General features: G+C 37.3%; 3 protein-coding genes across 16 annotated transcripts in view; 1 reads left to right on the plus strand and 2 right to left on the minus strand.

Annotated features, from left to right (window-relative positions):
- The first annotated feature begins 1,046 nt into the window (after positions 1 to 1,046).
- On the plus strand, positions 1,047 to 4,059 carry LOC149651298 (MTOR-associated protein MEAK7-like). The gene is made up of 8 exons (XM_089848146.1): positions 1,047 to 1,860; positions 1,929 to 2,138; positions 2,215 to 2,350; positions 2,701 to 2,837; positions 2,911 to 3,193; positions 3,271 to 3,389; positions 3,461 to 3,646; positions 3,723 to 4,059. The coding sequence occupies exons 1-8, from the start codon at positions 1,708 to 1,710 to the stop codon at positions 3,840 to 3,842; spliced, it is 1,344 nt and encodes a 447-aa protein (XP_089704272.1). The 5' UTR covers positions 1,047 to 1,707; the 3' UTR covers positions 3,843 to 4,059.
- Positions 3,845 to 11,162, minus strand: LOC149651299 (lon protease homolog 2, peroxisomal-like). The gene is made up of 13 exons (XM_089848145.1): positions 10,601 to 11,162; positions 10,495 to 10,531; positions 8,107 to 8,200; positions 7,837 to 8,032; positions 7,585 to 7,697; positions 7,363 to 7,515; positions 6,616 to 7,284; positions 6,466 to 6,545; positions 6,078 to 6,310; positions 5,522 to 5,772; positions 5,244 to 5,456; positions 4,853 to 5,167; positions 3,845 to 4,261 (listed from the first exon to the last, which is right to left on the minus strand). Exons 1-13 carry the CDS (start codon positions 10,722 to 10,724, stop codon positions 4,139 to 4,141), a joined length of 2,601 nt encoding a protein of 866 aa, XP_089704271.1. The 5' UTR covers positions 10,725 to 11,162; the 3' UTR covers positions 3,845 to 4,138.
- A 4,686-nt stretch (positions 11,163 to 15,848) lies between these two features.
- kis (chromodomain helicase DNA binding protein kismet) overlaps positions 15,849 to 25,776 on the minus strand; it is a 52,824-nt gene continuing 42,896 nt past the window's right edge. For 10 of the 14 annotated variants that reach the window (XM_089848152.1, XM_089848155.1, XM_089848162.1 and 7 more), the window contains 5 exons: positions 23,309 to 23,474; positions 22,887 to 23,137; positions 22,321 to 22,452; positions 21,873 to 21,977; positions 15,849 to 20,792 (listed from right to left, as the gene is read on the minus strand). In XM_089848152.1, the coding sequence (XP_089704278.1) occupies positions 19,260 to 20,792; positions 21,873 to 21,977; positions 22,321 to 22,452; positions 22,887 to 23,137; positions 23,309 to 23,474 (2,187 nt within the window). In that variant the 3' untranslated portion in view covers positions 15,849 to 19,259. The remainder of the gene's footprint in view (positions 20,793 to 21,872; positions 21,978 to 22,320; positions 22,453 to 22,886; positions 23,138 to 23,308; positions 23,475 to 25,776) is intronic. The other 4 variants (XM_089848158.1, XM_089848156.1, XM_089848157.1 and 1 more) reach the window with 4 other exon arrangements.

A 25,776-nucleotide genomic window follows, 5' to 3' on the forward strand; every position in this document is an offset into this window, starting at 1 on the left:
TGCGCTAGCGTCATTTATAAAACGCCGATGACCGGAGAAAAGCTATGACGACAGAGCTCACCGGTAAACATTTCCAAAATCCGCTGTCTTTTTTGGTGAGCTCTGCTGAACGCAGCCCAGACCAGTGAAAGGTCTGATCGTAATCGGATAATAGCTTCGTGTTTTCATGCTTTTTATGGTACGCATTTACTTTCAGTGTGTGTAGCCACAAATAAGCTTTGGTGTTATGTAACGTTAAGTCATGTTGTTAAACTAAGAAAATCGTTGAGGTGAAACGAGAGGATAGTGTTTACATGCCAACCCTGTTGTGAATATGGCTTTGAACATAGAGGGCATACAGTTGAGGAGTAGAAAATTGGGCCTTTACAAACACGTAAAGGTAATATCCCTCCAAAGTTTTATCTCTTCATTTCCCGTTTTTCCCCCATCGGATGATTTTAATGTGTACAAGTATATCATTATTGGATGTAAAATGTCGTCTGATTTACAGTAAATTTGCTATGCTTTGTATACTGCTTTAATATTTCATAAATTTTAGCTTAAGAAACATTTCCATATCTGGGTAAATAAGTTTGTAAGTAGTCGTCTTGACTCGGAGAGGTAATATTTTGGTTTTCCCAACTTGTTTTACATGTTAACTCGCGAATACGGCGCGTCACATAGGTTCGGTCTAAAATTCAAACCCGTCTGGTTTTAACATGGGCCTCTATGGGAGGGGACCAGTTTTATCAACGTTTTTGGCAATATTAGTGCATCTACTGGTTCAAATCTCTTGAATTTTTAATGAGACGTGTATTGAAAGGTTTGATATTATCCTGTAAAATTTCAAGTCTTCAGCTATAATACTTTTTTTTATAAAAAATAAAAACCATCACATAGTAGAGAAATTGAAGGGGCAAAATTCTCTACTATGTAATGATTTTTATTTTTTATAAAAAAAACTATTATAGCTGAAGACTTGAAATTTTACAGGATAATATCAAACCTTTCAATACACGTCTCATTAAAAATTCAAGAGATTTGAACCAGTAGATGCACTAATATTGTCAAAAACGTTGAAAAAACTGGTACCCTCCCATAGACGCCCATGTTAAAACCAGACGGGTTTGAATTTTAGACCGAACCTATGTTATTCTCATTTTTAGGGTCGATTGAGCGGGCTTCTATAGCGCGTGCAGCCAGCGTGATCAAGTGGGCTATGGTTTCACTGGTTCGAATCTCTTAAAATTTTTAATGAGAGACATATTGGAGGGTTTTAAATTATCGTGCAAAGTTTCAAAGTTTTAGAACAAATAGTTCTTTTTCTAAAAATTTCCCAAGTTACTAAATAGGTTGTGATTATGCAGAAACAAAATTTTGAAGAATTTATCGCATGCAGCAAAAGCGTGATCGAGTGAGTGGTGACCCAGCCTGTTAGCCTGTTAAGTCTTGAAAGCCCTTAGGGGCGCTGTCGAGTGACTTTGGCGCGAAATATTCAAACAGTGCTAGGCCTAAATGAATTATATAGCTAATTACATACATATACGTAACAACTTTCAACTCTAAACTAATAATTTTCTAGTTAAGATCAGATTATAATTATTTATGATTTGTGGTAGGAAGAACATCCTATCTAAACGAGTAAAACTTGGGAAGTCTGTCCCATACACAGATATCACTGTGACCCTTGACCTGTGTGTTGACTAAACCGACATTTTAAGCCTAAAAATGGGTAACAGCAGTGGTAAAGACAATTTTGAGTTTTTAAAATCAAGATTTAAGGAGGAAGAACAATTAAAAATACGAAATGTTTATCTTAATTTAACAAATTGCGAAGAAGATAAATTAAACGTTAAAATATTAAATGAAAAAGATTTTATCGTAAGTAATGTAGCTGGTTCTGATATAACTTTGTACTTACTCCCACCAACTTAATTACCATCTTGCAGGTTTATACTGAAAAATCGCTTCCGGATAACTTGAGGACGCAAATTTATCATGGAATGCTAAGATTATCAACGCCAAAAGGCGTTAGTTTTTACGGTTTTGCTACATATTTATGCTACACCCTCAAAGGGACGTTCGAAGAACAAGCTAACCTATTTTCTCTCATTCTGTGCAAAGGAAATCCCTCTATATCTATAACAGATTTAAAATCGGTAAACTAAAAATAAACAAAATGTAACTCCTTTAGTTTAAATATAGTTAAATGTAATTTAAATATTAACTTTTTAGGTTCTTAATGAAGTTGCCATAATTTTGCCTACAGTATTAAATTCCTGTGCGAAATATCGAAGTTGGAAGTTTTCTAATGACGAAGAAACTGTTTCCCGCCTTTCAAAACTATTTTTTCGTGATTTACTAAGAAAGGGTAAAAAATAGAGTAATCTCGGTAGAGAGGGGAAAAACCAGTTAATCCCTCCCTTTAGGCGCGCTTTTGTAAGAGGGAATACTGAGCGCGCTTGTTAGGGGGGATGACACGGAGCATGGAGAGTAGTATCGGCGCTACGTAAAGCAACGTCACTCCCTTCTATCTCCAAGCTACGTGTGGTGTCATCCCCCCTAACAAGCGCGCTCAGTATTCCCTCTTACAAAAGCGCGCCTAAAGGGAGGGATAAACTGGTTTTTTCCCCCTCTCTACCGAGATTACGCTAGGGGAGTGACGTTGCAATACGTAGCGCTGACATTACTCTATATAGGCTTAACATTTCTTATTAATAGAAAAAGATCTTAACCACAAATGGAACTCTACGTCTGACGTTTATAATCAAAATGATATTGAAGAATGGTTCTCTAAAGAAACTCTCTTAGCTCAAGCTCTCTGCACTATAATAAACCACTCATTACCAGTAACCTCAGTACGACAAAAATTTAAGAATAGTTAAACAATTGTTATTCAATTAAATATTAATACATCTTTTCCTTCAAAAGACGAGTTACGTTAACTTACCTCTAAGTTATGGCGTAAATTGGTCCAACTTTAAAACCGCCCTCGATCTTCCTTCATTATGGTTGTTAAATAACTCGCTACTTTCGAATCTTCGCGATGAATGGCAACTTTTATACGCGTCAGGAATCCACGGTGAAAGTTTCTCTACAATGTTAGGTCACATTTTAAAAAAAGGCCCGACATTAATCATTGTTAAAGATAAAGACGGCTACGTTTTTGGTGGTTTTGCCTCCGTTAATTGGGACTACAAACCAAAATTCATGGGTAAAATTTATTATAGGCCTAATAGGTAAAAGATACAAGTTAAATTTATATTAATTAAATTAAATTAAATTAATTAGGAACGGAAGATTGCTTCGTTTTCCAGCTATATCCCGAAACAAAAGTTTACGGTAGCTCAGGCTTCAACAATAATTTTATGTACTTATGTTTGCATCAACACACGTTGCCTAATGGTTTGGTTAGTAACTGTCGTTAAGTCCGAAATTATTGAGAAGAAACCACAATTTTTGTCCTTATTTTCATTTAAAGGGTTTTGGTGGTCAATTGAACAACTTCGGTCTTTGGATTGACGCGGAATTCGACCACGGACATTCAATTTTATCGTGCGCTACGTACAAAAGCGAGAAATTATCGTGTAAAGAACAATTTCAAGTCGATACAGTCGAAGTTTGGAGAGTTGGACCGGCCTCTTCCAAAGAAAATGATGACGAAAAAGTAACCACCCAAATAAGCGTCCCTCCCCACTAAAACTAGTTACTTACTAAAACACGTGACTTACCTTTCTCGGCAGAACAAGAAAAGCATCCTGGATTGCGACGATCAGGCCAAAGCCTTGTTAACCATGGTTCATAGAATGGGTGACAGTGAGCACTTAAGAGAATTGGGCCCGGAAAATGACGATACAAGTTAAAATAGATGACACGTCACGTGACGCGACGCGCAATCTTTATTTTATAAAAATTGTTGACCATTACTTTATATAATATTCGGGGGATGTAATGTAAAATTCATTAAACATTAACAAGTGGTCGATTGTTGTAAATAATTAGAACTATTTTGTTAATTAATTAATAATAGTTGCGTTGTATTAATTAATAAAGGAAATTAAGGAATAAGAAAAATCTTAATTGTCTTTGCGTTTCATTCATTTGTTTTTAAGTCTAAATCTATAAACTTATAAAGGAATGTTATAGTTATTTAAATTAATCACAGTTTACTAACAATTCTCTCCGTTTTACGCGGCGGCGGCGTTTTACGTGGGAATCCATTATCGAAAGCCACTTGTAATACCTCGTGGACTTGACTGACAAAATGCAGTTTCAGATCATTCTAAAACCACAATAATTAATAAATAATTAAAGATGATTATTCATTTAAAGGGAGGGTGAAGTGGAAAATGAAGTGATTTTTTTATCAATTCTTCTACTAATTATAAGACCATTCTGCATAGTGGAACATTCAGGAAATACCAGCTCCGAATGATTTTAAAATTCAAATTAGGTTCCGATTTTAAGTATAATTTTAAACAAGGACTGCCGACCAATCGCGTAACGCCCTGCCTTTTTGTTAACGAAATTCTCGTGGCACGCTCCTTGTCTCGCGCCACGATTGTCACGTCGCGCGCCTAATTTTATCAAATCTCGTGATAAATTTAATTCGACACGGAGCATGCGTGCCACGAGAATTTTGTTAATAAAAAGGCAGGGCGTTACGCGATTGGTCGGAGGTCCTTGTTTAAAATTATCCTTAAAATCTGAACCTAATTTGAAATAATTTTAAAATCATTCGGAGCTGGTATTTCCTGAATGTTTCACTATGCAGACTGGTCTTGTAATTAGTCGAAGAATCGATAAAAAATCACTTGATTTTCCTCTTCACCCTCCCTTTAAAGATTCAAACCTACGAAAAGAAGCAACTTACCATGACTGAGTTTGGAATCTCGGCAATCTCCTTCTCGTTTCTTTTTGGCAAAATGACATTTCTAATTCCAGCACTATGAGCGGCTAATAATTTTTCTTTGATTCCTCCGACTGGTAAGACCAATCCTCGTAAAGTAATTTCTCCCGTCATAGCAACGTCCGATTTGACCGTTCTCCCGCTGAACAAAGAAACTAAGACGGTTAAAATGGTGACGCCCGCTGAAGGACCATCTTTCCCGACTGCCCCCGCGGGAAAATGTATATGAACGTCCGTATTCTCCATTAAATCAGTTCCTTTTGATACTGGAATATCGTACTGGAACAAAATATCAATAAATTAATATTAAAGATAATTTTAAAGTTTAAATTTAAATTTATGGGGTTAACGTTACAATTTCAGCGTGAGATCGTAGCCAATTAAGAGCCAGTTTTGCCGATTCCTTCATGACGTCACCTAGTTGACCAGTTAGAATTAACTGTCCGTCTCCGTCCATTTTAGTCGCCTCTACAAACATAATTTCGCCTCCAGCCGCCGTCCACGCTAATCCTATCGCGACCCCGGGTTGGCTTAGTCTTAAAGCCATTTCATTATCATAAATTGAAGGCTGTAAAACAAAATAATTAATCAAATCGACGATTAAAAGCTACAAAACGCGATGAAGGAACTTACCCCTAAGATATCTTCAACCGCGGCTTCGTCTAGAATTATAGGTAGATCGGGTGGAAGGCTAGCGAAGGTGGAAGCAATATCCACTTGGGGGTTGTTGTCAGTCTCTCGACTAGTAGTCTCTAAACTATCCGCTTCATTGACGGTTTTAACGTGGTTACTTTTCTCAACGACTTTCACGGCGACAGCCCGACATAAAGCGCCAATCTTACGCTCCAAATTCCTGACCCCAGCCTCTCTCGTGTAATTTAGAACTAATTAAAGGGTTTAAACTAATTTAAAACGTCTATTTTTAAGGTTTTCCGACGCCTAATTGCGTTTTAGGACTAGAGTATAGGGTGAAACTAGGTTTTCTGATGCCTAATTGTGTTTAAGGCCTAGAGTAAAGGTTGAAACTAGGTTTTCTGATGCCTAATTGTGTTTAAGGCCTAGAGTAAAGGTTGAAACTAGGTTTTCTGATGCCTAATTGTGTTTAAGGCCTAGAGTATAGGGTGAAACTAGGTTTTCCCAAAGCCTAAATGCGTACGGTTTTAGGCCTAAAGATAAAGATAAAACTTACTTAAACATCGAACAGCTTCGTCAGAAAACTGCAAAACGTCTCTAGAAAGTCCGTGTTCTTGAAGTTGCTTCGGAACTAAATGATCTTTCGCGATGTGTCGTTTTTCCTCGTGAGTGTATCCAGGAACGGATATCAACTCCATTCTATCAACCAGGGCCGGTGGAATTGTCGAGACGGTATTGGCAGTCGCGATAAACAAAACTTGAGATAAATCGTAGGGGACATTTAAGTAACTTTTCATTTAAAAGTTAAGGAAAACTTAATTTATCCCAATAAAACCGATATCGACCGATTAATCGATTTGTGCTTTGAAATATAACTATTGTCAAGATCTCATTCACGTAATGAGATCTTGCTATTGTTAATAGTTAATGTAATAAAAGGATACTGGTCAATAAAGGCACAGTTTTGTTCCGGATCTAAAACTTCGAGTAAGGCGGCAGCCGGGTCTCCGTGAATTCCCGAAGACTTAAGAAGTTAAAATAATAAAAAAACACGTTCAATTTCTTAAAGAACACCAATTGAACGCAATTTTTACCATTTTATCAATTTCATCAAGTAAGAAGACTGGATTTCTGACTCCGACCGTCCTTAAACCCTGAATAATTCTGCCGGGCATTGAGCCAATGTAGGTTCTACGATGACCCCTAATGTCAGCCTGGTCGCAAACTCCGCCGAGAGATATGCGAAAAAACTCCCTCCCCAATGATTTAGCGATGGACCTTCCGACGCTGGTCTTTCCCACTCCGGGTGGTCCCACGAAACACAAGATGGGTCCTTTAAGAGTATTTTTCAATTGTCGAACGGCCAAATACTCCAAAACCCTTTTCTTAAGTTTATCCATTCCGTAATGTGCCGCGTCTAAATCCTGTCTCGATTTGGAAATGTTCAATAATTCGGGGGAGGTTTTGATCCAGGGTAGATCCGTCATTAATTCCAAGTAGTTTCGCGTCATAGCGTGCTCCGGCATATGCGGAGGCATCTTTTTAAGTCGTTGAAGTTCCTTCGTGGCTACTTTTCGAGCGTGATCGGGCATTTCCGCGTCACGAACGCGTTTCTCTAAGGTGGCAACTTCGTCGCCTTCGTCATCTTCGTCGTCAATATGTATTTTTTGACGACCGCGTCTAGGGGCGATTTTTTCTACCTGTAAAGAACGAGGGATACTTCCACCACCTTCTTTACGGGCTTTTTGTAACAGGTGAAGACCCTAAATTATAAATAAAACCCCCAAGAAACAAAACATTTAACATTGCCACTTTGGAACACCATTGTATAACTAACATACTTCAATTTGTCTGGCTAATAATGGCAATGTTTTTCGGAATCTATCTGCCAGGTCAACCGCGTCTAAGACTTGAAGTCTTTCAGCGTGCGACGCTCGAATTATAGCCGCGCAAACGTCTGGTAGACTTTGAGTCGGCAACGAATTCAGTAATCTCTATGATACCCATTGAAAAACGGCATGAAATACGCAGAAATAGAAGATTTTCGCGCTCAAGTAATATACCTTTAACCTAACAACGGCGGGAACTGTTAAATCGAGCATATCTATTAATTTTGTGGCTCGTTCTTTAAACTGGTCCATTAATTCGCTCAATTCCGCGCTTGCGTCATCCAGATCTAAGAAAATTTATAGCGAGTATTTCTAAGGTTAGGTTTGTCTTCGAATTAAGGGGACTTATCACTAATTTGGTGTTGAAAGTGATAGTGATTAGCCCCGTGGAGTACGTCATTTTTTTTTTTTCATTTTTCAACTAACCAGAATCGTCTCCGGGTAACCTATCGAGTTGTCTGACCATCCCGACTAAGTAAGGCGAATCCTGAACTACACTTTCAAGTCGAAATCTACAGAGACCCGTTACTAAAAGAGTGTAGGCTGGTCTAGGCCAGTTGGTACCGGTAACTTGGACCACAATTCCCGCTGTACCAATATGGTGAATACCGTCGGTATCTTCCTAATGATTAACCCCATAATATAACATTAATTCAGACATTGCTATGACCTTGAGCTTAAGTAGCGTTGACGTACCTCCCCATTAGAACTCTGTTCTTTGGGAACAACACCTATTATAGCGCTGCTTAATGTATTTCGACTTAGAAGATGGTTTTTAACCATATTCATGCTATAAAATAAATATATTCACGCTTTAAAGTTAATGCATGGATAAAGAATGCGCGTCAGGAAATTTCAGGGTTCGGACGAAGTTTTTATATTTAAAAACCCTGACTTATCCAGCTTATCCCTGACCAAATTTTGCCAATATCCCTGACCATTTTAAGGTGTTTGTCATAGCCCAGTTCACCACACTCGGCCCGTTGACTTATCCATGTTCCGTACGAACCCTGAATTTGTTTAAAGGGAGGGTGAAGTGGAAAATCAAGTGATTTTTTTTATCGATTCTTCTACTAATTACAACAAGACCAGTTTGCATAGTAAAACATTCAGGATATACTTCCGAATGATTTTAAAATTCAAATTAGGTTCAGATTTTAAGGATAATTTTAAACAAGGACTGCCGACTAATCGCGTAACGCCCTGCCTTTTTGTTAACAAAATTCTCGTGGCACGTTCCGTGTTGAATGAAATTTATCACGAGATTTGATAAAATTAGGTGCGCGACGTGACATTCGTGGCGTGAGTCATGGAGCGTGCCACGAGAATTTTGTTAACAAAAAAGCAGGGCGTTACGCGATTGGTTGGCAGTCCTTGTTTAAAACTATCCTTAAAATCTGAACCTAATTTGAATTTTAAAATTATTCGGAAGTATTTCCTGAATGTTTCACTATGCAGACTGGTCTTATAATTTGCAGAAGAATCAATAAAAAATCACTTGATTTTCTACTTCACCCTCCCTTTAAACGCTACAGGATAGGCAACTCCCTATCTCCGACGGTATCTTATTCTTATTATTCTGTATATACTCTGTCCCAGCTTTGGTTGTCAGCACGCGCAGAGCTAGGTATGTAACATTGCTTTGTGCGTGCTGACAATTAACAGACGAAAGAAATATTAATTTTCAGAATCAAAAATCTCGCGATTAAAATCCTGAAAATAAGTATTTCGTTCGTTTCTTGTCAGCACGCACAAATCTACGTTACATAGAGTCCTAGGTTTGCGCGTGCTGACAACCAAAGCTGGAACAGAGTATATACAGAATAAGCTGCCGTCGGAGATAGGGAGTTGCCGATCCTATAGCGTGAAAACAAATTTCTTTACGTGCATATATTATCCATGGTAAATGGATGATAGGATGGGTTAGCTAAACTAAAATCATAGGCTCAGGCCAAGACTAATTAAATAATCTTTCAATTTTCTGCCATAAATTTTAGTAATTTATTATTTATTGAAAATATATGACCTTTTTGAAAGATAAAATTTTACAACGTGTCAGAGGAGAATCGGGTGTTTTTAACAAATGGCTTTGAAAAATAATAAAAAAAAGCATTTGCCCTCAAGCAACAATAAATATTGGATAAGACCTACATTTCATTGCCAGCTAGGTTTAAGAGACATGTTTTTGGGGATAATTTAAAAGAAAATGGGTCATCAACTTGTAGCAACGGAGGTCAGGTTGGGGCCTACATAAATAAATGTCTCAAAAGCGAAAGTTTTTGTAAATTTTATTATTTATTCCTCTTTAACATGAACTTTAAGTTGAGGCCAAAAAGATAGGTCAAACATGTCAAAAATTAACCAAACTACTTGTCAGAAGGTCTACATAATATAAAAAGGCTTGAAAACCAGTTTTTTCCTTTCACTTTTGAAAAATATCTCGTAAATTTGAACTTTCAACAGGTACCGACAGAAACTAGGTCAAACTAATATTTGATTTATAACCTCAAAATGACTTTTATCAGTGTCTTATTTAAATGTGGCCTCTAAACGCGTAATTTCACACTATAATAATAACACACATAACAGAGCTATCTCAGTTGTGACGTCAGTGCCTAGGTAAAACGTCACGGACTTAGCTTTGGCAGTGGGTGGCTATGTTTGGTACCACTTTGGTTCTATGGGAAAATAGCATAGGTGACGTCACACTAAGGCTACTGAGATAGCTCTAATAATTGATACTTTTGCATCCCATGTCCCATAAAAATCCTGTTCTCATGGAAATTGATACTATCAAGTGAATTGTGTTCTTCCATGAGAACAGGATTGAAAGGAACTATTGAAAACACTAAAAGTAACTATTAATATTTGCTAACAAAATGACAATGCGTTAACGTTAATATCGAATTCGCGAACTCTTATTTAGTTTGTAATCGGTTACAATATAAAGAGCGTAAATTTAACAAATGGAGCTTGTTTACGCAACAACATAAGGAAAAACCCCGGTTTGAATTACGCAACATAAACAGCGACCAAAAAAGGATTTAACCAAGGCTTAGCAGTAAAAAATGTTTCAAGACTTACTTTCTATACGATGTGACAGGAATTCTAATCGACGCGCCTGTAATTAGAAAACGAATAAATATCACGGCGTAATTGTTTATTAATTAACTCGCATTTAATTATTTACCGGGAAATAAAACGCCATCGATAACTAAAAGAGGAAGTTTACGTTTCAGCTGTATCGCGGAAGCCGCCATATTTGTTTTTACACCAATCGACCAAACACCCTCTAGCGTTGGCCAATCTAACATGGCATCACGTGATCCTTTTTTGGCGCGGAATCTTACACTAGCGCCAAAATTTAAACGCGAAAAACAAAGGACACGCGCATAAAGTTAATTAAAATGGTTGATTAGTCGATTATACTTTCAAAAGCGATCACAAAACAAGACAAAGATGGTTCCTTGTTAGTTTAAAATGCTTTTATAGCTTCTACTCCCAAAATCACTTATCATTCGCGAAAAAAACACTTATTACCCGACTTAAATTGACGATTAAAACGTGAAACCAAAAGCTAAATTTATTGAAACTTTTATATTTATTAATTTAAACGATTTGTCTAAAGTTTCTAAGCCTTGGATTGTAGTACGGTACCGAAAAATCGTTGGCTAAGCTCCGTTAAATCCAGTACACTTGGTCTAAGTTCAAACTAGAATGAAAATTCTCATCAAATCTCTCTCTCGAGTCTTGAATCGAATTCATAACAGCCAGAGGGACTAGTTCATCCCCTAATCCATCCCCCCTCTCTCTTACTTAAAACTCGGGCCAAAAATTGAAGAACTCTTTAAAAAAATTTCAAGTTGTAAAACCAGGACGGGGGCTCGAAACTTCCATCAAAAACATTTTTAAGTATTGGTGGCAGGTAACAGTCTACAACAGAATAAATTAATAGTTTTTAAATTTATAAAAGAGTAAACAAAATTCCTCCACCGCTCATTATAACAAGTATTCCTAGCATATCCCGAATGCACTTAATATTACCAATAATATTTATTCAAGGGTGTTCCAAAGAGGAGTAGAGTGGGATAGTTTTATGGACAATCAATTTTTGAGTCACATTTCACCACAGTTAACCAGGCAGTTAATTTTTACCCTAACCAATAAATATTCATGTTGCAATTAAATACATTTCTGCACTTGTAAATCTATATTTAATCCTTTTTCACGTGCAAACCTATAATTTTTCTTTTTCATCCAATTTGGTTATATTTTTTTCTTAGAGTCATTTTTGATAAGAAAGGTCGATAACCTGATTTATTTTTCTGCCGAGAACAATAGCGTATAAAAGAAATATCCATGTAAGACCGAATATACTCTCTTCCGGTATATTTTAAGACCCTACAGCACTTCACCTCCTCGACGCTCGTGACCGGTTAGTCACCTTGAAAAGTTGAAATTCGAACAACAACTCTACACTTCTAATTTACATATGATACAAGGAAAACTATCCTAGCGCCCTTATACTTTGCGTAAACGAGTTGTTTTCAGCTTAGGTTTCAGCGACGCACGGGTCATACCTATTACTGAAGTCTGTGTTTAATGGTCTTAGGTCTAAGCGAATAAGGGGTTATTACCTAAATAATGATTATTTAATGCATTTAATTTAATTGCATAGTAATTAAATTAATTTATGATGTAGATGTGACGATTTAATGTTTATACAGGGTGTCGCAAAAAGGGTTATTGTCATATGACCGGAGTACATGCGGTCAGGGCCGGAAATAAGAAAAAATTCTTATAGGACATGTGTCCAGTTATCCCCCCCCCCTTTGACAGGAAAATTTATGGGACATTGTCCACTGGATTGTGCCAAAAATAGTGTCGCAAGCTATCAATACTTTGGAAAATTTATTGGTCAAAATGTCCAGTGACCCTCTTAATTTAAAATAAAAAAAATTTAATGGGACATTGTATAATTTTATTGGACAATGTCCAGTGTCCTGTGCTTATTTCCGGCCCTGCATGCGGTGAGATGGTTCTATGGGAAATCATCAATTTTGAGTGAAAAATGTTCTATACTTCTACGTTACGAACATTTTAGAGTGTAAATAGAATTAAAAATATAATAATTTTTAAACTGATTTTAATCTAGTTAAATTCCTTCCTTTCGTCTGAAAATTAACAAGAGATAGATAAATTTATTTCGCGTTGGAACATGTTTATAATAATTCTAAGCTACGTTTAACTCCGCTACACACTTAAATTGAAATTAATTTATTGTTGGGGGGAGTTGAAAAACCGGATGTGATTATGTAATAATTGTCAATAGCTTTTTTCACTTTTTCTCTGTAGATGCCCCAATTTTTAGGGATTTTTTTTAAGTGTATTACACGAAAGAAAAAACAACTTCTGGCTTCCGGCGATTATTGAATATTCTTTTAAGTGGTCAATTTTTCGTTTCTTTTCACGTAGAAATTAACCTAATTATAAAGAAAATCTTTTTGTACCGTTCGTTATTACGGATGAATTTTTATAGACAAATTATCTAGGGTTCATACAATTTTTGGAAAAACAAATTTCTCTAACATTTCCAGGTTTTGTTCCCATATATTTCCCTGGTATTTATGGGTGAAAGGTCACCTAGTAACTGTAGGGGTGATTGTAATGGAGTAATAACTATGGGATTGGTTATTTTTAATTTGAACAAAGAACAACGCAATCAGGGTAAATTTAGTCGAGCCTCACAAATTTCCCTGAACATTTAGTGAATAATTTATTTCCTTGACTGACATTTCTAGGTTTTCCAGGTTTGTATGAACCCTGAATTATTCCAATTATTCTAGATATCTTGACAAGTTCGTCGTTGACATATGGATGACAATTTTCCTCGCAAGATTAGTGATGTGGTAAAGACACAAATATTACGCGTATTAAACACGATGATGCGAAAATTTTGGGGTGTGATTTTGTTTTCAGGTTAAGTACTAATAATTATTTTAATCTTTTAAATAATTATTACAGGAAGCGGGGTCATTCGAAATACAGTTAATACGATTGTTTTTATCTTTGGTAAAAGCAAAAAATAAGTTTCGATTAAGGGTTGGTTTTATTAGTTAAAAAGGGTTTCTCTAATCGCTGGGCTTTAGTACTAGAAAAAAAATCGAGGGGCTAATCACTCACACGCACCCATTACAGATTTCTCGTAATCATTTTAGAATTATAAAGGGTAGGAGTTTTTAAAGATTAGGTTAGGCCAAGAAGCGATATCTAGTTTACTAGGGAGAAGGCTTAAGATGCCTTAGTGTTCGCTCGCCATAGTCCACCAATGAGATGCTGGTTGTAATTTAGAGGTGGGGATTAACTCCTGACCTACGTTTGGACTGGAGATAAAGCTAGAAATGTGGCGAATTTATACCTACTCCCTAGTATACTAGATATCGCTTCTTGGTTAGGCGTAATTTGTTTAGTACGGTCAAAGGTACAGCTGCGTACAAGAATTAATGAGTGATTGGCCCCTTGGCAAAAAATCGTTCTTCACCATTTGTCGCTGGGTAAACCTTTCTTTCATTTAGAAAGACCCCCAAAAGAAGATATTTCTTTTTTTTTTGTTCAAACTTTACTTTACAACATCAGGTGTCCCAAATGATTTCCGAGATAAGCAATCGTGGTATAAAACGAAAATGCTGTCATCCATCAAAGTGACAGGGTTTGTTATGGTCCCGAGAACTCCACGCCCATGGTGCCTGAGTAACAAGGTATTTATTTAACATACCAATGCGAAAAGGACCACCGCGGGACACCCTGAGTGGTGCCATGGTGGTGCGACGCTTCTTCTTTTGTACTTGTACCCTAAAATACCTTAGAAAAAAAAAGCACACGTGTTCTTTTGAAAATGAATAGCTTTTCGTCGGGGTTTTTTTTCTTTTGGTTTGTATTTGCACTAGGCTGTATGCAAGGCGGGTTTTCCCAGCTCTAATACCGAAACTTGCCTTTAAAATATTTCTGCAAAAGTATATAGATATAAAACCAAAAGTACACTTCATTAAAAATTCCCTGCCTTTGGCTGTAGACGACATGACATGTAAACTGAGAAGCAAACTACGCTCCTCTCAACCGCCTACAGGAACTAACCAATCAGGGAAGAGCTTCTTGACGTCATAGGGTTATAGAAAATAGTACATGATGTTGGCGATCCAAACGTTGCTTTTATATCCATATACTTTTGATTTCAGGCACTTTAGAAAACTTAATGTCTACAAAATTAACTAATTACCATTTAACGTTCAACAATCAAAATAAAAAAAATCAAGGTCTTTCTATAATATTGCCGTAATCGCTCGTACATTATTAAATCGAAATCAAGGTCTGCGAGACTTTGAAAAGATTATGATTAAAAAAAAAAAAACTCAATTTCAAGTTCTTAGACGCCGTTAATTTAAAAATATATTTCTATTTCTAGTGATAAGGTAATATTAATATAGAATAATCAAAATTAGAAATATCTATTCAATCGTCATTCTTTAGAAATATTTTGAATAAAATAACCTTCAAAATCATAATCATTTTGAATTTTATTCTAATAAAATTGAATTGTAAGACCATAATAATTCGGCACGGCTTATTTCGAGGGGTTAACTGCAATGTACAATAACATCGAGGGGTTAACTCACTGTCTCAGATTCCACGTGACGTATTCGCCAAATAGCTCCGCGAATTCAGAATCAATATTTTGTTCAAACTCTTTTGTCGAGTGTGTTTTTGCTTTTCGAGGGCTTAACCAAAATGTACAATAATATCGAGGGGCTTATCACTGTCTCAGATTCCACGTGACGTATTCGCCAAATAGATCCGCGAATTCAGAATCAATATTTTGTTGAAGTTCTCTTTGTCGAGTGTGTTTTTGCTTTTCGAGTGCTTAACCAATGTTCAATAATATCGAGGGGCTAATCACTGTCTCAGATTCCACGCGACCTATTCGCCAAATAGATCCGCGAATTCAGAATCAATATTTTGTTGAAGTTCTCTTTGTCGAGTGTGTTTTTGCTTTTCGAGGGCTTAATCAATGTACAATAATATCGAGGGGCTAATCACTATCTCAGATTCCATTTTACGTATTCGTCAAATAACTCCGCGAATTCTGAATCAATATTTTGTTGAAACACTTGTCAACAGAGTTTTGCTTTTATCGTGAAACTGATACTATACAGGGTGTTACAAAAAGGGTGGAACGAAGTACACGCGGTGGGTTGTATCTATAGGGTAATGGCAGCCCTCTGCCTTCGACTGTATTAAACTCTATGGGGAAATAACATGGGGTGCCATTAGTCTATTGGCAAACTCAGCGGGATGGTCAAGGAGAATGTATACCTCCTCCTAGGGATGATTAACAGGATAGCAGGCTGTATAAAATGAACTATAAAACCGAAAAATAAATGTCAGTTTTGTTTAAGTATTTATTACACTTGTACAAACACTATTATAAAGTAATGCAAATACAATCAGGCGGAATTTACTTTACTTTCTTTTTTTTTTGTATTTCATTTTAAACTTTTGTAATTAATTTCTCTCTCTCCTATTTACCAAGGAGATATTTTGTTGTTTGTTTCAATGTTTGTTGTTGTCAGTATTAATATTTTCCGAGTTTCCAGCCGTAATGTTATTAGTTTATATTTGAAACCGCAAGGCAGAAGGCACAAAAGTTGTATGTTTTTATCTTTAATTGGTCGCCACACCATTTATTTTATTTATTTGTTTTAAAGCCTTCGACCGTAAGGTTTCCAACACCACTTAATTAATTTTTATTTAATTAATATTTGTCTCTAATTAACGAATGATTTTAATAATCAATGGCTGAACAGTTTTAATTATTTAATTATTAATTAGTAAAGCTTAGTTTTCCCCGTTGTTAATTTAATTTAATTAAATTAAATTAAATTAAGAATTAAAATTAATTTATTTCTTGCATAGGGTGCAATGGCGGTTTAATTTGACCCGTTTCATTTATTTATCTCAGATTTTGCGGAGTTTCTTTTTAATTTATTAAATTTTCAGTAAATATCAACTAATTTAAGGAAGTAATTAGTCTAATTAGTATTTAATGGGTATATTTTAATTAAGATTAAATTAAATTAAATAATAAGTACTGCTTTTAAAATCCGTGTGTTTGTGTTCTGTTTTTAAAGGCACTAGTAGAGAGGAATCAATTCTAAACTGTTTATTTTAATTTAATGCTTGTAAATGCCTAATTAATTAATTAACCTTAAATTTAATTATCTTATAGCGTCGTCATACCTGTATTAGACCGTTAATTATGGGGGTTCAATTATGGTTTAGTAGTTGGCGGGATTCCGGAAAATTTATTCACCTTGGTTTTGGTTTTTAAAGGAAATTGGGAAAAGGTTTATTATAATTGTGACCTGAATATTCCTTTAGTTTCGAGTTTAAACTAATTGCGATTAAATTAAAATTAATACAAAAATTAATTCAAAACAAACACCTTTTAAATAAAAACTTTTAGAAAAAGAAAAAATCAAAATTATAATTTTACAACGCTAGCTAATGTATTTGCTTACTCTAAAATCTTTTCGGCAAAAACTAACATTCAAACTGTTTAACTGTTGATTACTAAAACCATGTTTACTTGTTTGTTTATTTATTTATTTATTTATTTACGTGTGTAAACCTGTATTTGTTTTATTATAATCATCGGTGTGTGTCTGTGTTTATTTATTTAAAAGAAATATTTAAACCTAATATTTTTTATAAACACCTACAAAAACCACTGTTTGTTTGTTTGTTTATCGTCGTTAAAGTGTTGTGTAATAAAATAAATACCCAGTAAAGCTGCCCATTTTTCAAAATAGATACGTATATTTACAAGTTTATCAACTGGACTGCCTTTGATGGGGAATAGTAAACAATTTGTTTTTGTTTATTTTATTAGCTATATATATATGTACCTGAATTTTGAAGTCGTGTTTCTCTCCATCCATTTTAATGATCCTTTTTATTTACCGCGGCGCGATGAAACTCGTTTGTTTGTTTATTTTTTTTTACACCCCAAATAAATGTTTCTAATTCCTTATAATTAATTTTGTTTAATTAAACCACTTAAGTACTGATAAAACGCAATTAATAATAATTAAAAACCAATTAAAATACATCAGGGAATGTACTTTATTGTGTACTAATTTAATTTGTCTTTTTTCTCTTTAAAATGAAATGACAAGTGGTAATTAATTAAACGTTAATTAATTTAATTTAAAAGTTACCTGTAAATTTTGTGTGTGTAACTAACCATAGCAACCGAAATATTGTATTAAATTGTAGTTGTAAGTTGACCTTTAACCCCATACGAATAATTTCATCAAATCGTTACTTACGTTTTTTTTTCTCTTAAAAGACCCGTAGATATAAGGATTTTTTTCTTATATATATAATTTGTATTAATTAATTAATTTTTCTTCATTAATAATTGGGGGAGGAAAAAGTTGGGGGGCGGGGAGAAACTGCTCTAAAACATTACCGTTAAATTCCTTTTTTTTTCAAATGGCAATATATTTTTTTTTACAACGAGAATGTTTTTTTAATTTTATTTTGTATTCATCATTATTTGCACTAATTTTTAATTAATTAATTTCACTTAAAATTTTTAGTCCCATCCTTTTTAATTAATTATAGGCGGTCGCGTTTAGTCTCGTATTATCATTCATAAATTAAAAAATATTAAAACGCATTTTTTTAGAAAATAAAAAAAAATTAACGCTAAACCAAAAAAAAAAAAATAACAAAAAGTACCGTTTGTATTTATTTTAATATTTAAACTTTTTTTTTGTGTATTTTTTATTATTTTGTATTTGTTTCTATATAAAATGTAAAATTGAAATACGGAAGGTTCTTCCGTATTTTTGTATGGTTTTTTTTTCGCATCGCATCGCATTTACACCTGAATTGTTTTTGTTTGTTTGTTTGTTTGTTTATTTATTTATTTTCACGCGCAATAACTCAATCACTCACTCATTTAAACAATAAATACTCGCGTTATCGGGGGGGGGGGAAAAGAGGGGGTAATAAATCAATCGTTTTAATTAATTTTAAAACGACACTAACTAAAAGGGGGCGGGGCATCGCCGGGGGGGGGAGGGGGTCCGAATTTTAAACTAAAGAAAAAAACTAGTAATTTTAAAAAAAATTAAAATGTATTTAGCCCCCAACTGTGACGCAAAAATCGTTCGTTTTTAGCGTTTGTTTGTTTAAATATAAACTAACTCACCCTAAGTTTGTTTGTTTATTTTGTTGTCTTTATTTGTTTGTTTGTACGGAAATTCCCAGATCAATTATCTTCCATCCGTTGTAAAATAAAATAAAAACTGTACCACGGAATCTCGTTGTTAAACACATTTTTCGTCATCGTTTTATTTCGAGGTTTGTTTAAACTCGCGAGATGATTGGGTTTTTAAGTTTTCCACGTCACCATCCATACTCGATCGCGATTGGTGGCGGCGGTAGTGGTGGTGATCTTGTCCCCCCGGGAATTATTTTAAATAATTAATATAAAATCTTAATAATAATTAAATTAATCTTTTCCCCCATAATAATAATAATAATGATAATTAATTAATTAATGGTATTATTAAGATTTAATTATTTAAAAATTTAATTCCTTCGTTTGGGTGGTGGTATTGGTGTTTGTTTGTCATATTTGCGTCAAAGCCGTCGTCGTACTCGACCGTATATCACAGGTTTTAAAATAAAAACTCATATCGGAGACGATTAATTGTGTTTTGTGAGAGAGGTTTCTCTTGTCGAGAAATCATTATTCTTTTTTAAAAATTAAGCCAAGTCGGTTACGATGGTTTTTCCTCTTTCGAATTTGAGGTAGATTCTACGGTAGTTCTTACTTTAGCCTCGGATTTCGTTACGTCCGTAGATTTTGACGAGGTTTTCGATGGTTTCGACGACTTTGAAGAAAAGGATAAGGGCGTATCTCCATCTTCCAAATCACTATCTCGTTCCAAACTCTCGGCGGTGTCTAATTTATAATCGTCAAGATCATCATCGAGGTCGTCTTCGTCGTGATTTTCCATTAAACTCTTTAAACTTTCGTCGTCCGAATCTTGCGGGTCCATTAATGGGTTGAGCATTCTCGAATTGACGGCGGAAGTGGCGCCGCCAAGACCGCTTCCGGTAGCGGAACCACCACCGCCACTACCGGAAGTAGCCGCGCTTAAAAGTCCGCTACTTAAATTGCCCAATAAACTAGTCGTCGTCGAGGTTCCCGTCCTGCCCATCGAAGGAATGGATATACTACTAGAAACGTTGGCGCCTAAATTCAGCGGCATTGAACTCGAGGAGGAAGTAAATTTCCCCGACGATGACGTCACGGCGGTTGGTAGGGAAATTCCCAAGGAAGTAGCTAAACTAGTCGACGTTAATCCGGAGAGTAAGGGCGAACTTAGAGACGAAAGAACCGAATTATTCGCCGAGGATGTCGTCACGGTTGACGACGAGCCTCTACTCGATCCTGCCGTGGTCGAGGATCCTCCGAGCGATCCGCAAAGTCCGCCTAAACCATTCATCAAGCCGGCTTGCGCTAACGACGCGAATGACGCGGGCAAGTTAGGTGGTAAGGAGAAACCGCCCAAACCTAACGGGTTGTATAATAAACTCGGGGCCGGGTATAAAAACGGTAAGGAAGCGGCCGCCGACGCTGATAGGCCACTGGTAATCGACGGCGTCACTGTCGTACTAGCCGAAGACGCCACGGATGAGACTGAAGCTAGTAAGCTAGCCGCTGCCGCCGCCGCCGAAGCGGATGACGTTTTACTCCGACTTGACGTTGAGGAATTGGCCGAAGTACAATTCCCCAAGAGATTCAACAAGGACTTATCGGCCTTGGATAACATCTTATCCTCCTTGGAGGAACTGCTTCTATGGTGATGATGATGAGGTTCGGGAGTCTCGCTACCCAAACCGGCTAAACCCGATAAACCTGGAAAACTGAATCCTGGAAAACCAAATAGAGGATTGGTTAATCCCATTCCGGCCAGCCCGCCAAACGGAAGGAAGATAGGTGGTTGGTTGGATGCCGACGCGCTAGAAGTCGTCGTTGTCGAGGACGAAGTCCCGCTGGTCCCGCCGCCGCCGCTACCGCTTTTCGGCGGGTCCATGAAGAGTTTCATGCTGGGGAAACCGGCTAAGAGACTGGCGTTGGAAAAACTCAAGGGGTTCATCGAGGAAGCCGACGAGAAATTGACCCCGGACGCCGAAGAACCTCCCAAACCTTGATGGACGCTAGACAGCAAGGAAGCGGCCGTTCGACGTCCCCTCTTCTCCGATGGATTGACGATACGCTTCTGCAAGTTATCAGGAAGGTTGCCCTAAAAGTGACACAACACCAGAAGTACGATGTAATGATTTTGCAGCCTTGTGCTAATTCAATCTCGAAAACATGCGCAGAGAAACACCAGGGTTCATACTAAACTTGGAACAGTAAATAAATCCGTTCGTCGCTCAATTTCTAGAAGAACTCCACGAGTTAATAATAAGTCCTCTTTAATAAGTTAGTAAACAACGACGTAGTAACTTAGTAAGTCATTTCCTTCCAAAAAAAAAAAAAAACCCCCCGAGGGGCTAACCAGCAAGATTTTGCCTGCACACTGATTACGTAATCATTGAGCACAATAGAGTGAGAGGGTAGGAACTACGGGTACGTGACGTCAATATTGGTAGTCCAAATTGTATGCCCTGAGCTGACGACTTCCAAAACCGAGGTAAGAGTAAGGACGGTGTGACGTCACGAGAAAGTTCGTGGTAGCAGACTTATAGGGAGTACGCCATGAGCGAGGGGGTAGACACTTTGGATCTCTGTGTACACCTGAGTTCAGCTTTGACAGTGCATTGAGTTCAAAGCCTTCGGAACTCAGAGTTCAGCTTTGACAGTACATTTGAGTTCAAGACATATTGTACACCTGAGTTCTCAAGTGTCTACCCCTCGGCCATGGGTACGATGAATATGGGTATAAGTCAAGTGATTACGCGTGATTACATGAGTTCGAAGGATTACAGACTGATTACGTAATCATTACAGATAGGGTGTATGTATGCAAATGGTTTTCCGCAGGAAGAAAACCATTTTCTAGAACCCATTTAGTATTTACTCGTGATACTAGTCAACGATGTTAAATTCCAGGTATGTATGAACCCTGTAACACCCATGCATCTCTTCTGTTTCTACTTAAAATCCTTGTCGCTTTGTTATCCCGCGAACCAGTAGTAGTAGTTGGGCAAAAAAGGCGGGAGAGTGTACCCAGCAAATTTCCATTTGTAGACAGACTGCCATCGACGATTTTTGTTGTTTTTTTTTTTTTTTTTGACAATGCGTTCTCAAATGCATCGAATTGATAATAGCACAACAGCATGCGAAATACGGTTTTTTTTTGTTTGTTTTAAGCACGTACCTTTTCCTTTACCAAATGTCCCCACTTGGGGTCTACATCAAACATGGGGTTTTTATCTAACCACTCGGCAAGATGTTTGAGGGGCGGAGCTTTACTGCCGGTTATCTGTAAGCAAGTTTATCCCACTCCAATTTATTAGAAGAGGAGTTAATTAGGGAGGGGGGGGGGAAAGCGCCCCAAAGCGGCCTTAAAGTTAAAAAACACACACCACAACCGCGGCATCATGCATAAATACAACTCTTTTGTTTCTTATAAGAGTTCGACTAAAAGCCTACTAAGGAAGAAATAAATCACATCCTAAAAAAAACAACCAAGGCTTAATTTGTATTAAAACCTAAAGTTACCGAAAAAAAAATTAATTTTAACCAAAATAATTCAACATCGTACGGGTAGATCTGTAAAAATTAAAAAAAAAAAAAAAATGTTTCGAAATAAATTTAATCCTTGCCTTCTTTCCGGTAAGTCTGTTTATAACGGAGACATTTTCTTCCCCAGTTACGTGATTAAAGTCCAGTTTTGTCGGATCAACTCTCGGACGTCGACCGCGTCTACGACCTTCCGGTAATTCAAGTAGTTCAGTCTATCATGCAAGGAAGGAAATGGAAACCCACGACTTAATTGGTTTAATTCCGATATCGTCACGGAATAACCTTTGTCCTCAGCGTGGGAAATTGGGCGGTGGCACAGGGCAAATGACCAGTTTAAGAATTGCCTGGACCAGTTTAAAAATTATATCGGAGGGGGGTCAGTGGTCCACAGGACCACTAAGAAAATTCAAGGGTTTCCAGAGTCCAGACATTAGCTAATATATTTTAATTATCCACTTTAGCAGACGACGCGCCCTGGTCAGTGGTCATGGACCAGTTTATTTATTCCAGGCCAGAGGGGTCGCTGGCCCAATGTCCAGTTTAAAAAAATCCTTATTTCCCACCCTGTTTGTCCTACTGGGATTATGACGTCACCGCGCCCCCCTCCCCCCTGCCCCCAAAAGAGAAGTAAGTCTCATCAACTTACGTTCAACGGTACTCCGGATAAGGGACTAGTAAAAGACATGGCAGCTGCTGCCGCGGCTAAATTCGGGTTCGTCGCCACCAATTCGGGGTGGTCATCCAACCATCTCTTGAGATCCTGTCTCATGGAGGCCGCCGTTTGGGACATGGATGAAGTGGAAGCCGAGGACGACGATGGTACCGAAGAAAGACCTGACAAATTCATGGAACTCGAAGATGTCCGCCCTAACGAAACTGAACATTGAGGACCAAAAACTACCATCACATATAGCGAAATCCGCCACCATAGATTATAATCCGTACAAGACTTAAGTTAAGCGAAAAAGCGCAAAAAAGCGATGTCAGGGTTGCCACGAAATGTTCTGATTCAAATTGACCAACATGTGGCAACCCTGGATAAGCGCACGCTAGACATTTCAATCTTACCGGAACTCCTTCTGGTCGGCGTGTTATCGGGGACCCCCGTTAAGTTGAAAGTTCGGCTCATAGAGCTCGGAGTTGACGATGGAGGTTGTAATGGTGGAGGTAATTGAGGGGTTGAGACCTTACTGCGGAGATTACGTTGATGGGAGACAGTGTCGCGGGTTGGTAACTAAATACAAAGATACGCGGAACCGAAAATTGTACAATCGATGCTGAGAGAACCGAAAAAGTATTGCCAGAATGATAGGTCAAATAAACTGCCTCAGATCTTGGTAGTAATAGCAAAAATCATCGTCTCACACTCTTTACGATATCTAATCATCATTTAGCAGATAATTAAGTTAAATTCCCTCTCCGAGTTCCGACAATACCCGAATTTAAAAAAATATGAAACCATACATGGTAGTTTCTAAAAGGGTGGATTATAGGACGGAAACACAGTGGGTGACATTGCACCACAAGGGACACCCCCTAAAACAAGTTACGAACATTGTACTTCGATCCTACAATTACCCTTTTTGGAACAACATGTTAATGAAACCATACATGGTAGTTTCTAAAAGGGTGGATTATAGGACGGAAGAACAGTGGGTGACATTGCACCACAAGGGACACCCCCTAAAACAAGTTCTGAACATTGTACTTCGATCCTACAATTACCCTTTTTGGAACAACATGTTAATGAAACCATACATGGTAGTTTCTAAAAGGGTGGATTATAGGACGGAAGAACAGTGGGTGACATTGCACCACAAGGGACACCCCCTAAAACAAGTTACGAACATTGTACTTCGATCCTACAATTAACCTTTTTGGAACAACATGTTAATGAAACCATACATGGTAGTTTCTAAAAGGGTGGATTATAGGACGGAAGAACAGTGGGTGACATTGCACCACAAGGGACACCCCCTAAAACAAGTTCTGAACATTGTACTTCGATCCTACAATTACCCTTTTTGGAACAACATGTTAATGAAACCATACATGGTAGTTTCTAAAAGGGTGGATTATAGGACGGAAGAACAGTGGGTGACATTGCACCACAAGGGACACCCCCTAAAACAAGTTACGAGCATTGTACTTCGATCCTACAATTACCCTTTTTGGAACAACATGTTAATGAAACCATACATGGTAGTTTCTAAAAGGGTCGATTATAGGACGGAAGAACAGTGGGTGACATTGCACCACAAGGGACACCCCCTAAAACAAGTTCTGAACATTGTACTTCGATCCTACAATTACCCTTTTTGGAACAACATGTTAATGAAACCATACATGGTAGTTTCTAAAAGGGTGGATTATAGGACGGAAGAACAGTGGGTGACATTGCACCACAAGGGACACCCCCTAAAACAAGTTACGAACATTGTACTTCGATCCTACAATTAACCTTTTTGGAACAACATGTTAATGAAACCATACATGGTAGTTTCTAAAAGGGTGGATTATAGGACGGAAGAACAGTGGGTGACATTGCACCACAAGGGACACCCCCTAAAACAAGTTCTGAACATTGTACTTCGATCCTACAATTACCCTTTTTGGAACAACATGTTAATGAAACCATACATGGTAGTTTCTAAAAGGGTGGATTATAGGACGGAAGAACAGTGGGTGACATTGCACCACAAGGGACACCCCCTAAAACAAGTTACGAGCATTGTACTTCGATCCTACAATTACCCTTTTTGGAACAACATGTTAATGAAACCATACATGGTAGTTTCTAAAAGGGTCGATTATAGGACGGAAGAACAGTGGGTGACATTGCACCACAAGGGACACCCCCTAAAACAAGTTCTGAACATTGTACTTCGATCCTACAATTACCCTTTTTGGAACAACATGTTAATGAAACCATACATGGTAGTTTCTAAAAGGGTCGATTATAGGACGGAAGAACAGTGGGTGACCTTGCACCACAAGGGACACCCCCTAAAACAAGTTACGAACATTGTACTTCGATCCTACAATTACCCTTTTTGGAACAACATGTTAATGAAACCATACATGGTAGTTTCTAAAAGGGTCGATTATAGGACGGAAGAACAGTGGGTGACATTGCACCACAAGGGACACCCCCTAAAACAAGTTCTGAACATTGTACTTCGATCCTACAATTACCCTTTTTGGAACAACATGTTAATGAAACCATACATGGTAGTTTCTAAAAGGGTGGATTGTAGGACGGAAGAACAGTGGGTGACATTGCACCACAAGGGACACCCCCTAAAACAAGTTACGAACATTGTACTTCGATCCTACAATTACCCTTTTTGGAACAACATGTTAATGAAACCATACATGGTAGTTTCTAAAAGGGTGGATTATAGGACGGAAGAACAGTGGGTGACATTGCACCACAAGGGACACCCCCTAAAACAAGTTCTGAACATTGTACTTCGATCCTACAATTACCCTTTTTGGAACAACATGTTAATGAAACCATACATGGTAGTTTCTAA

Source organism: Phalangium opilio, unplaced genomic scaffold, assembly GCF_054372755.1.
Source record: "Phalangium opilio isolate 3A_F unplaced genomic scaffold, DU_Popi_V2 ptg000082l_1, whole genome shotgun sequence".
Lineage (NCBI taxonomy): Eukaryota > Metazoa > Arthropoda > Arachnida > Opiliones > Phalangiidae > Phalangium > Phalangium opilio.

Excerpts from the sequence above, each read along its gene's own strand:
- LOC149651298 (XM_089848146.1), top strand. The coding sequence starts at position 1,708 with ATGGGTAACAGCAGTGGTAAAGACAATTTTGAGTTTTTAAAATCAAGA. Across the intron at positions 2,351-2,700 it reads TCGTGATTTACTAAGAAAGG|AAAAAGATCTTAACCACAAA; the intron begins GTAAAAAATAGA and ends TCTTATTAATAG. Across the intron at positions 2,838-2,910 it reads ACTCATTACCAGTAACCTCA|ACGAGTTACGTTAACTTACC; the intron begins GTACGACAAAAA and ends TTCCTTCAAAAG.
- LOC149651299 (XM_089848145.1), bottom strand. The coding sequence starts at position 10,724 with ATGTTAGATTGGCCAACGCTAGAGGGTGTTTGGTCGATTGGTGTAAAA. Across the intron at positions 7,516-7,584 it reads CCGCCGTTGTTAGGTTAAAG|AGATTACTGAATTCGTTGCC; the intron begins GTATATTACTTG and ends TGGGTATCATAG. Across the intron at positions 5,457-5,521 it reads CGGTTGAAGATATCTTAGGG|CCTTCAATTTATGATAATGA; the intron begins GTAAGTTCCTTC and ends TTTGTTTTACAG.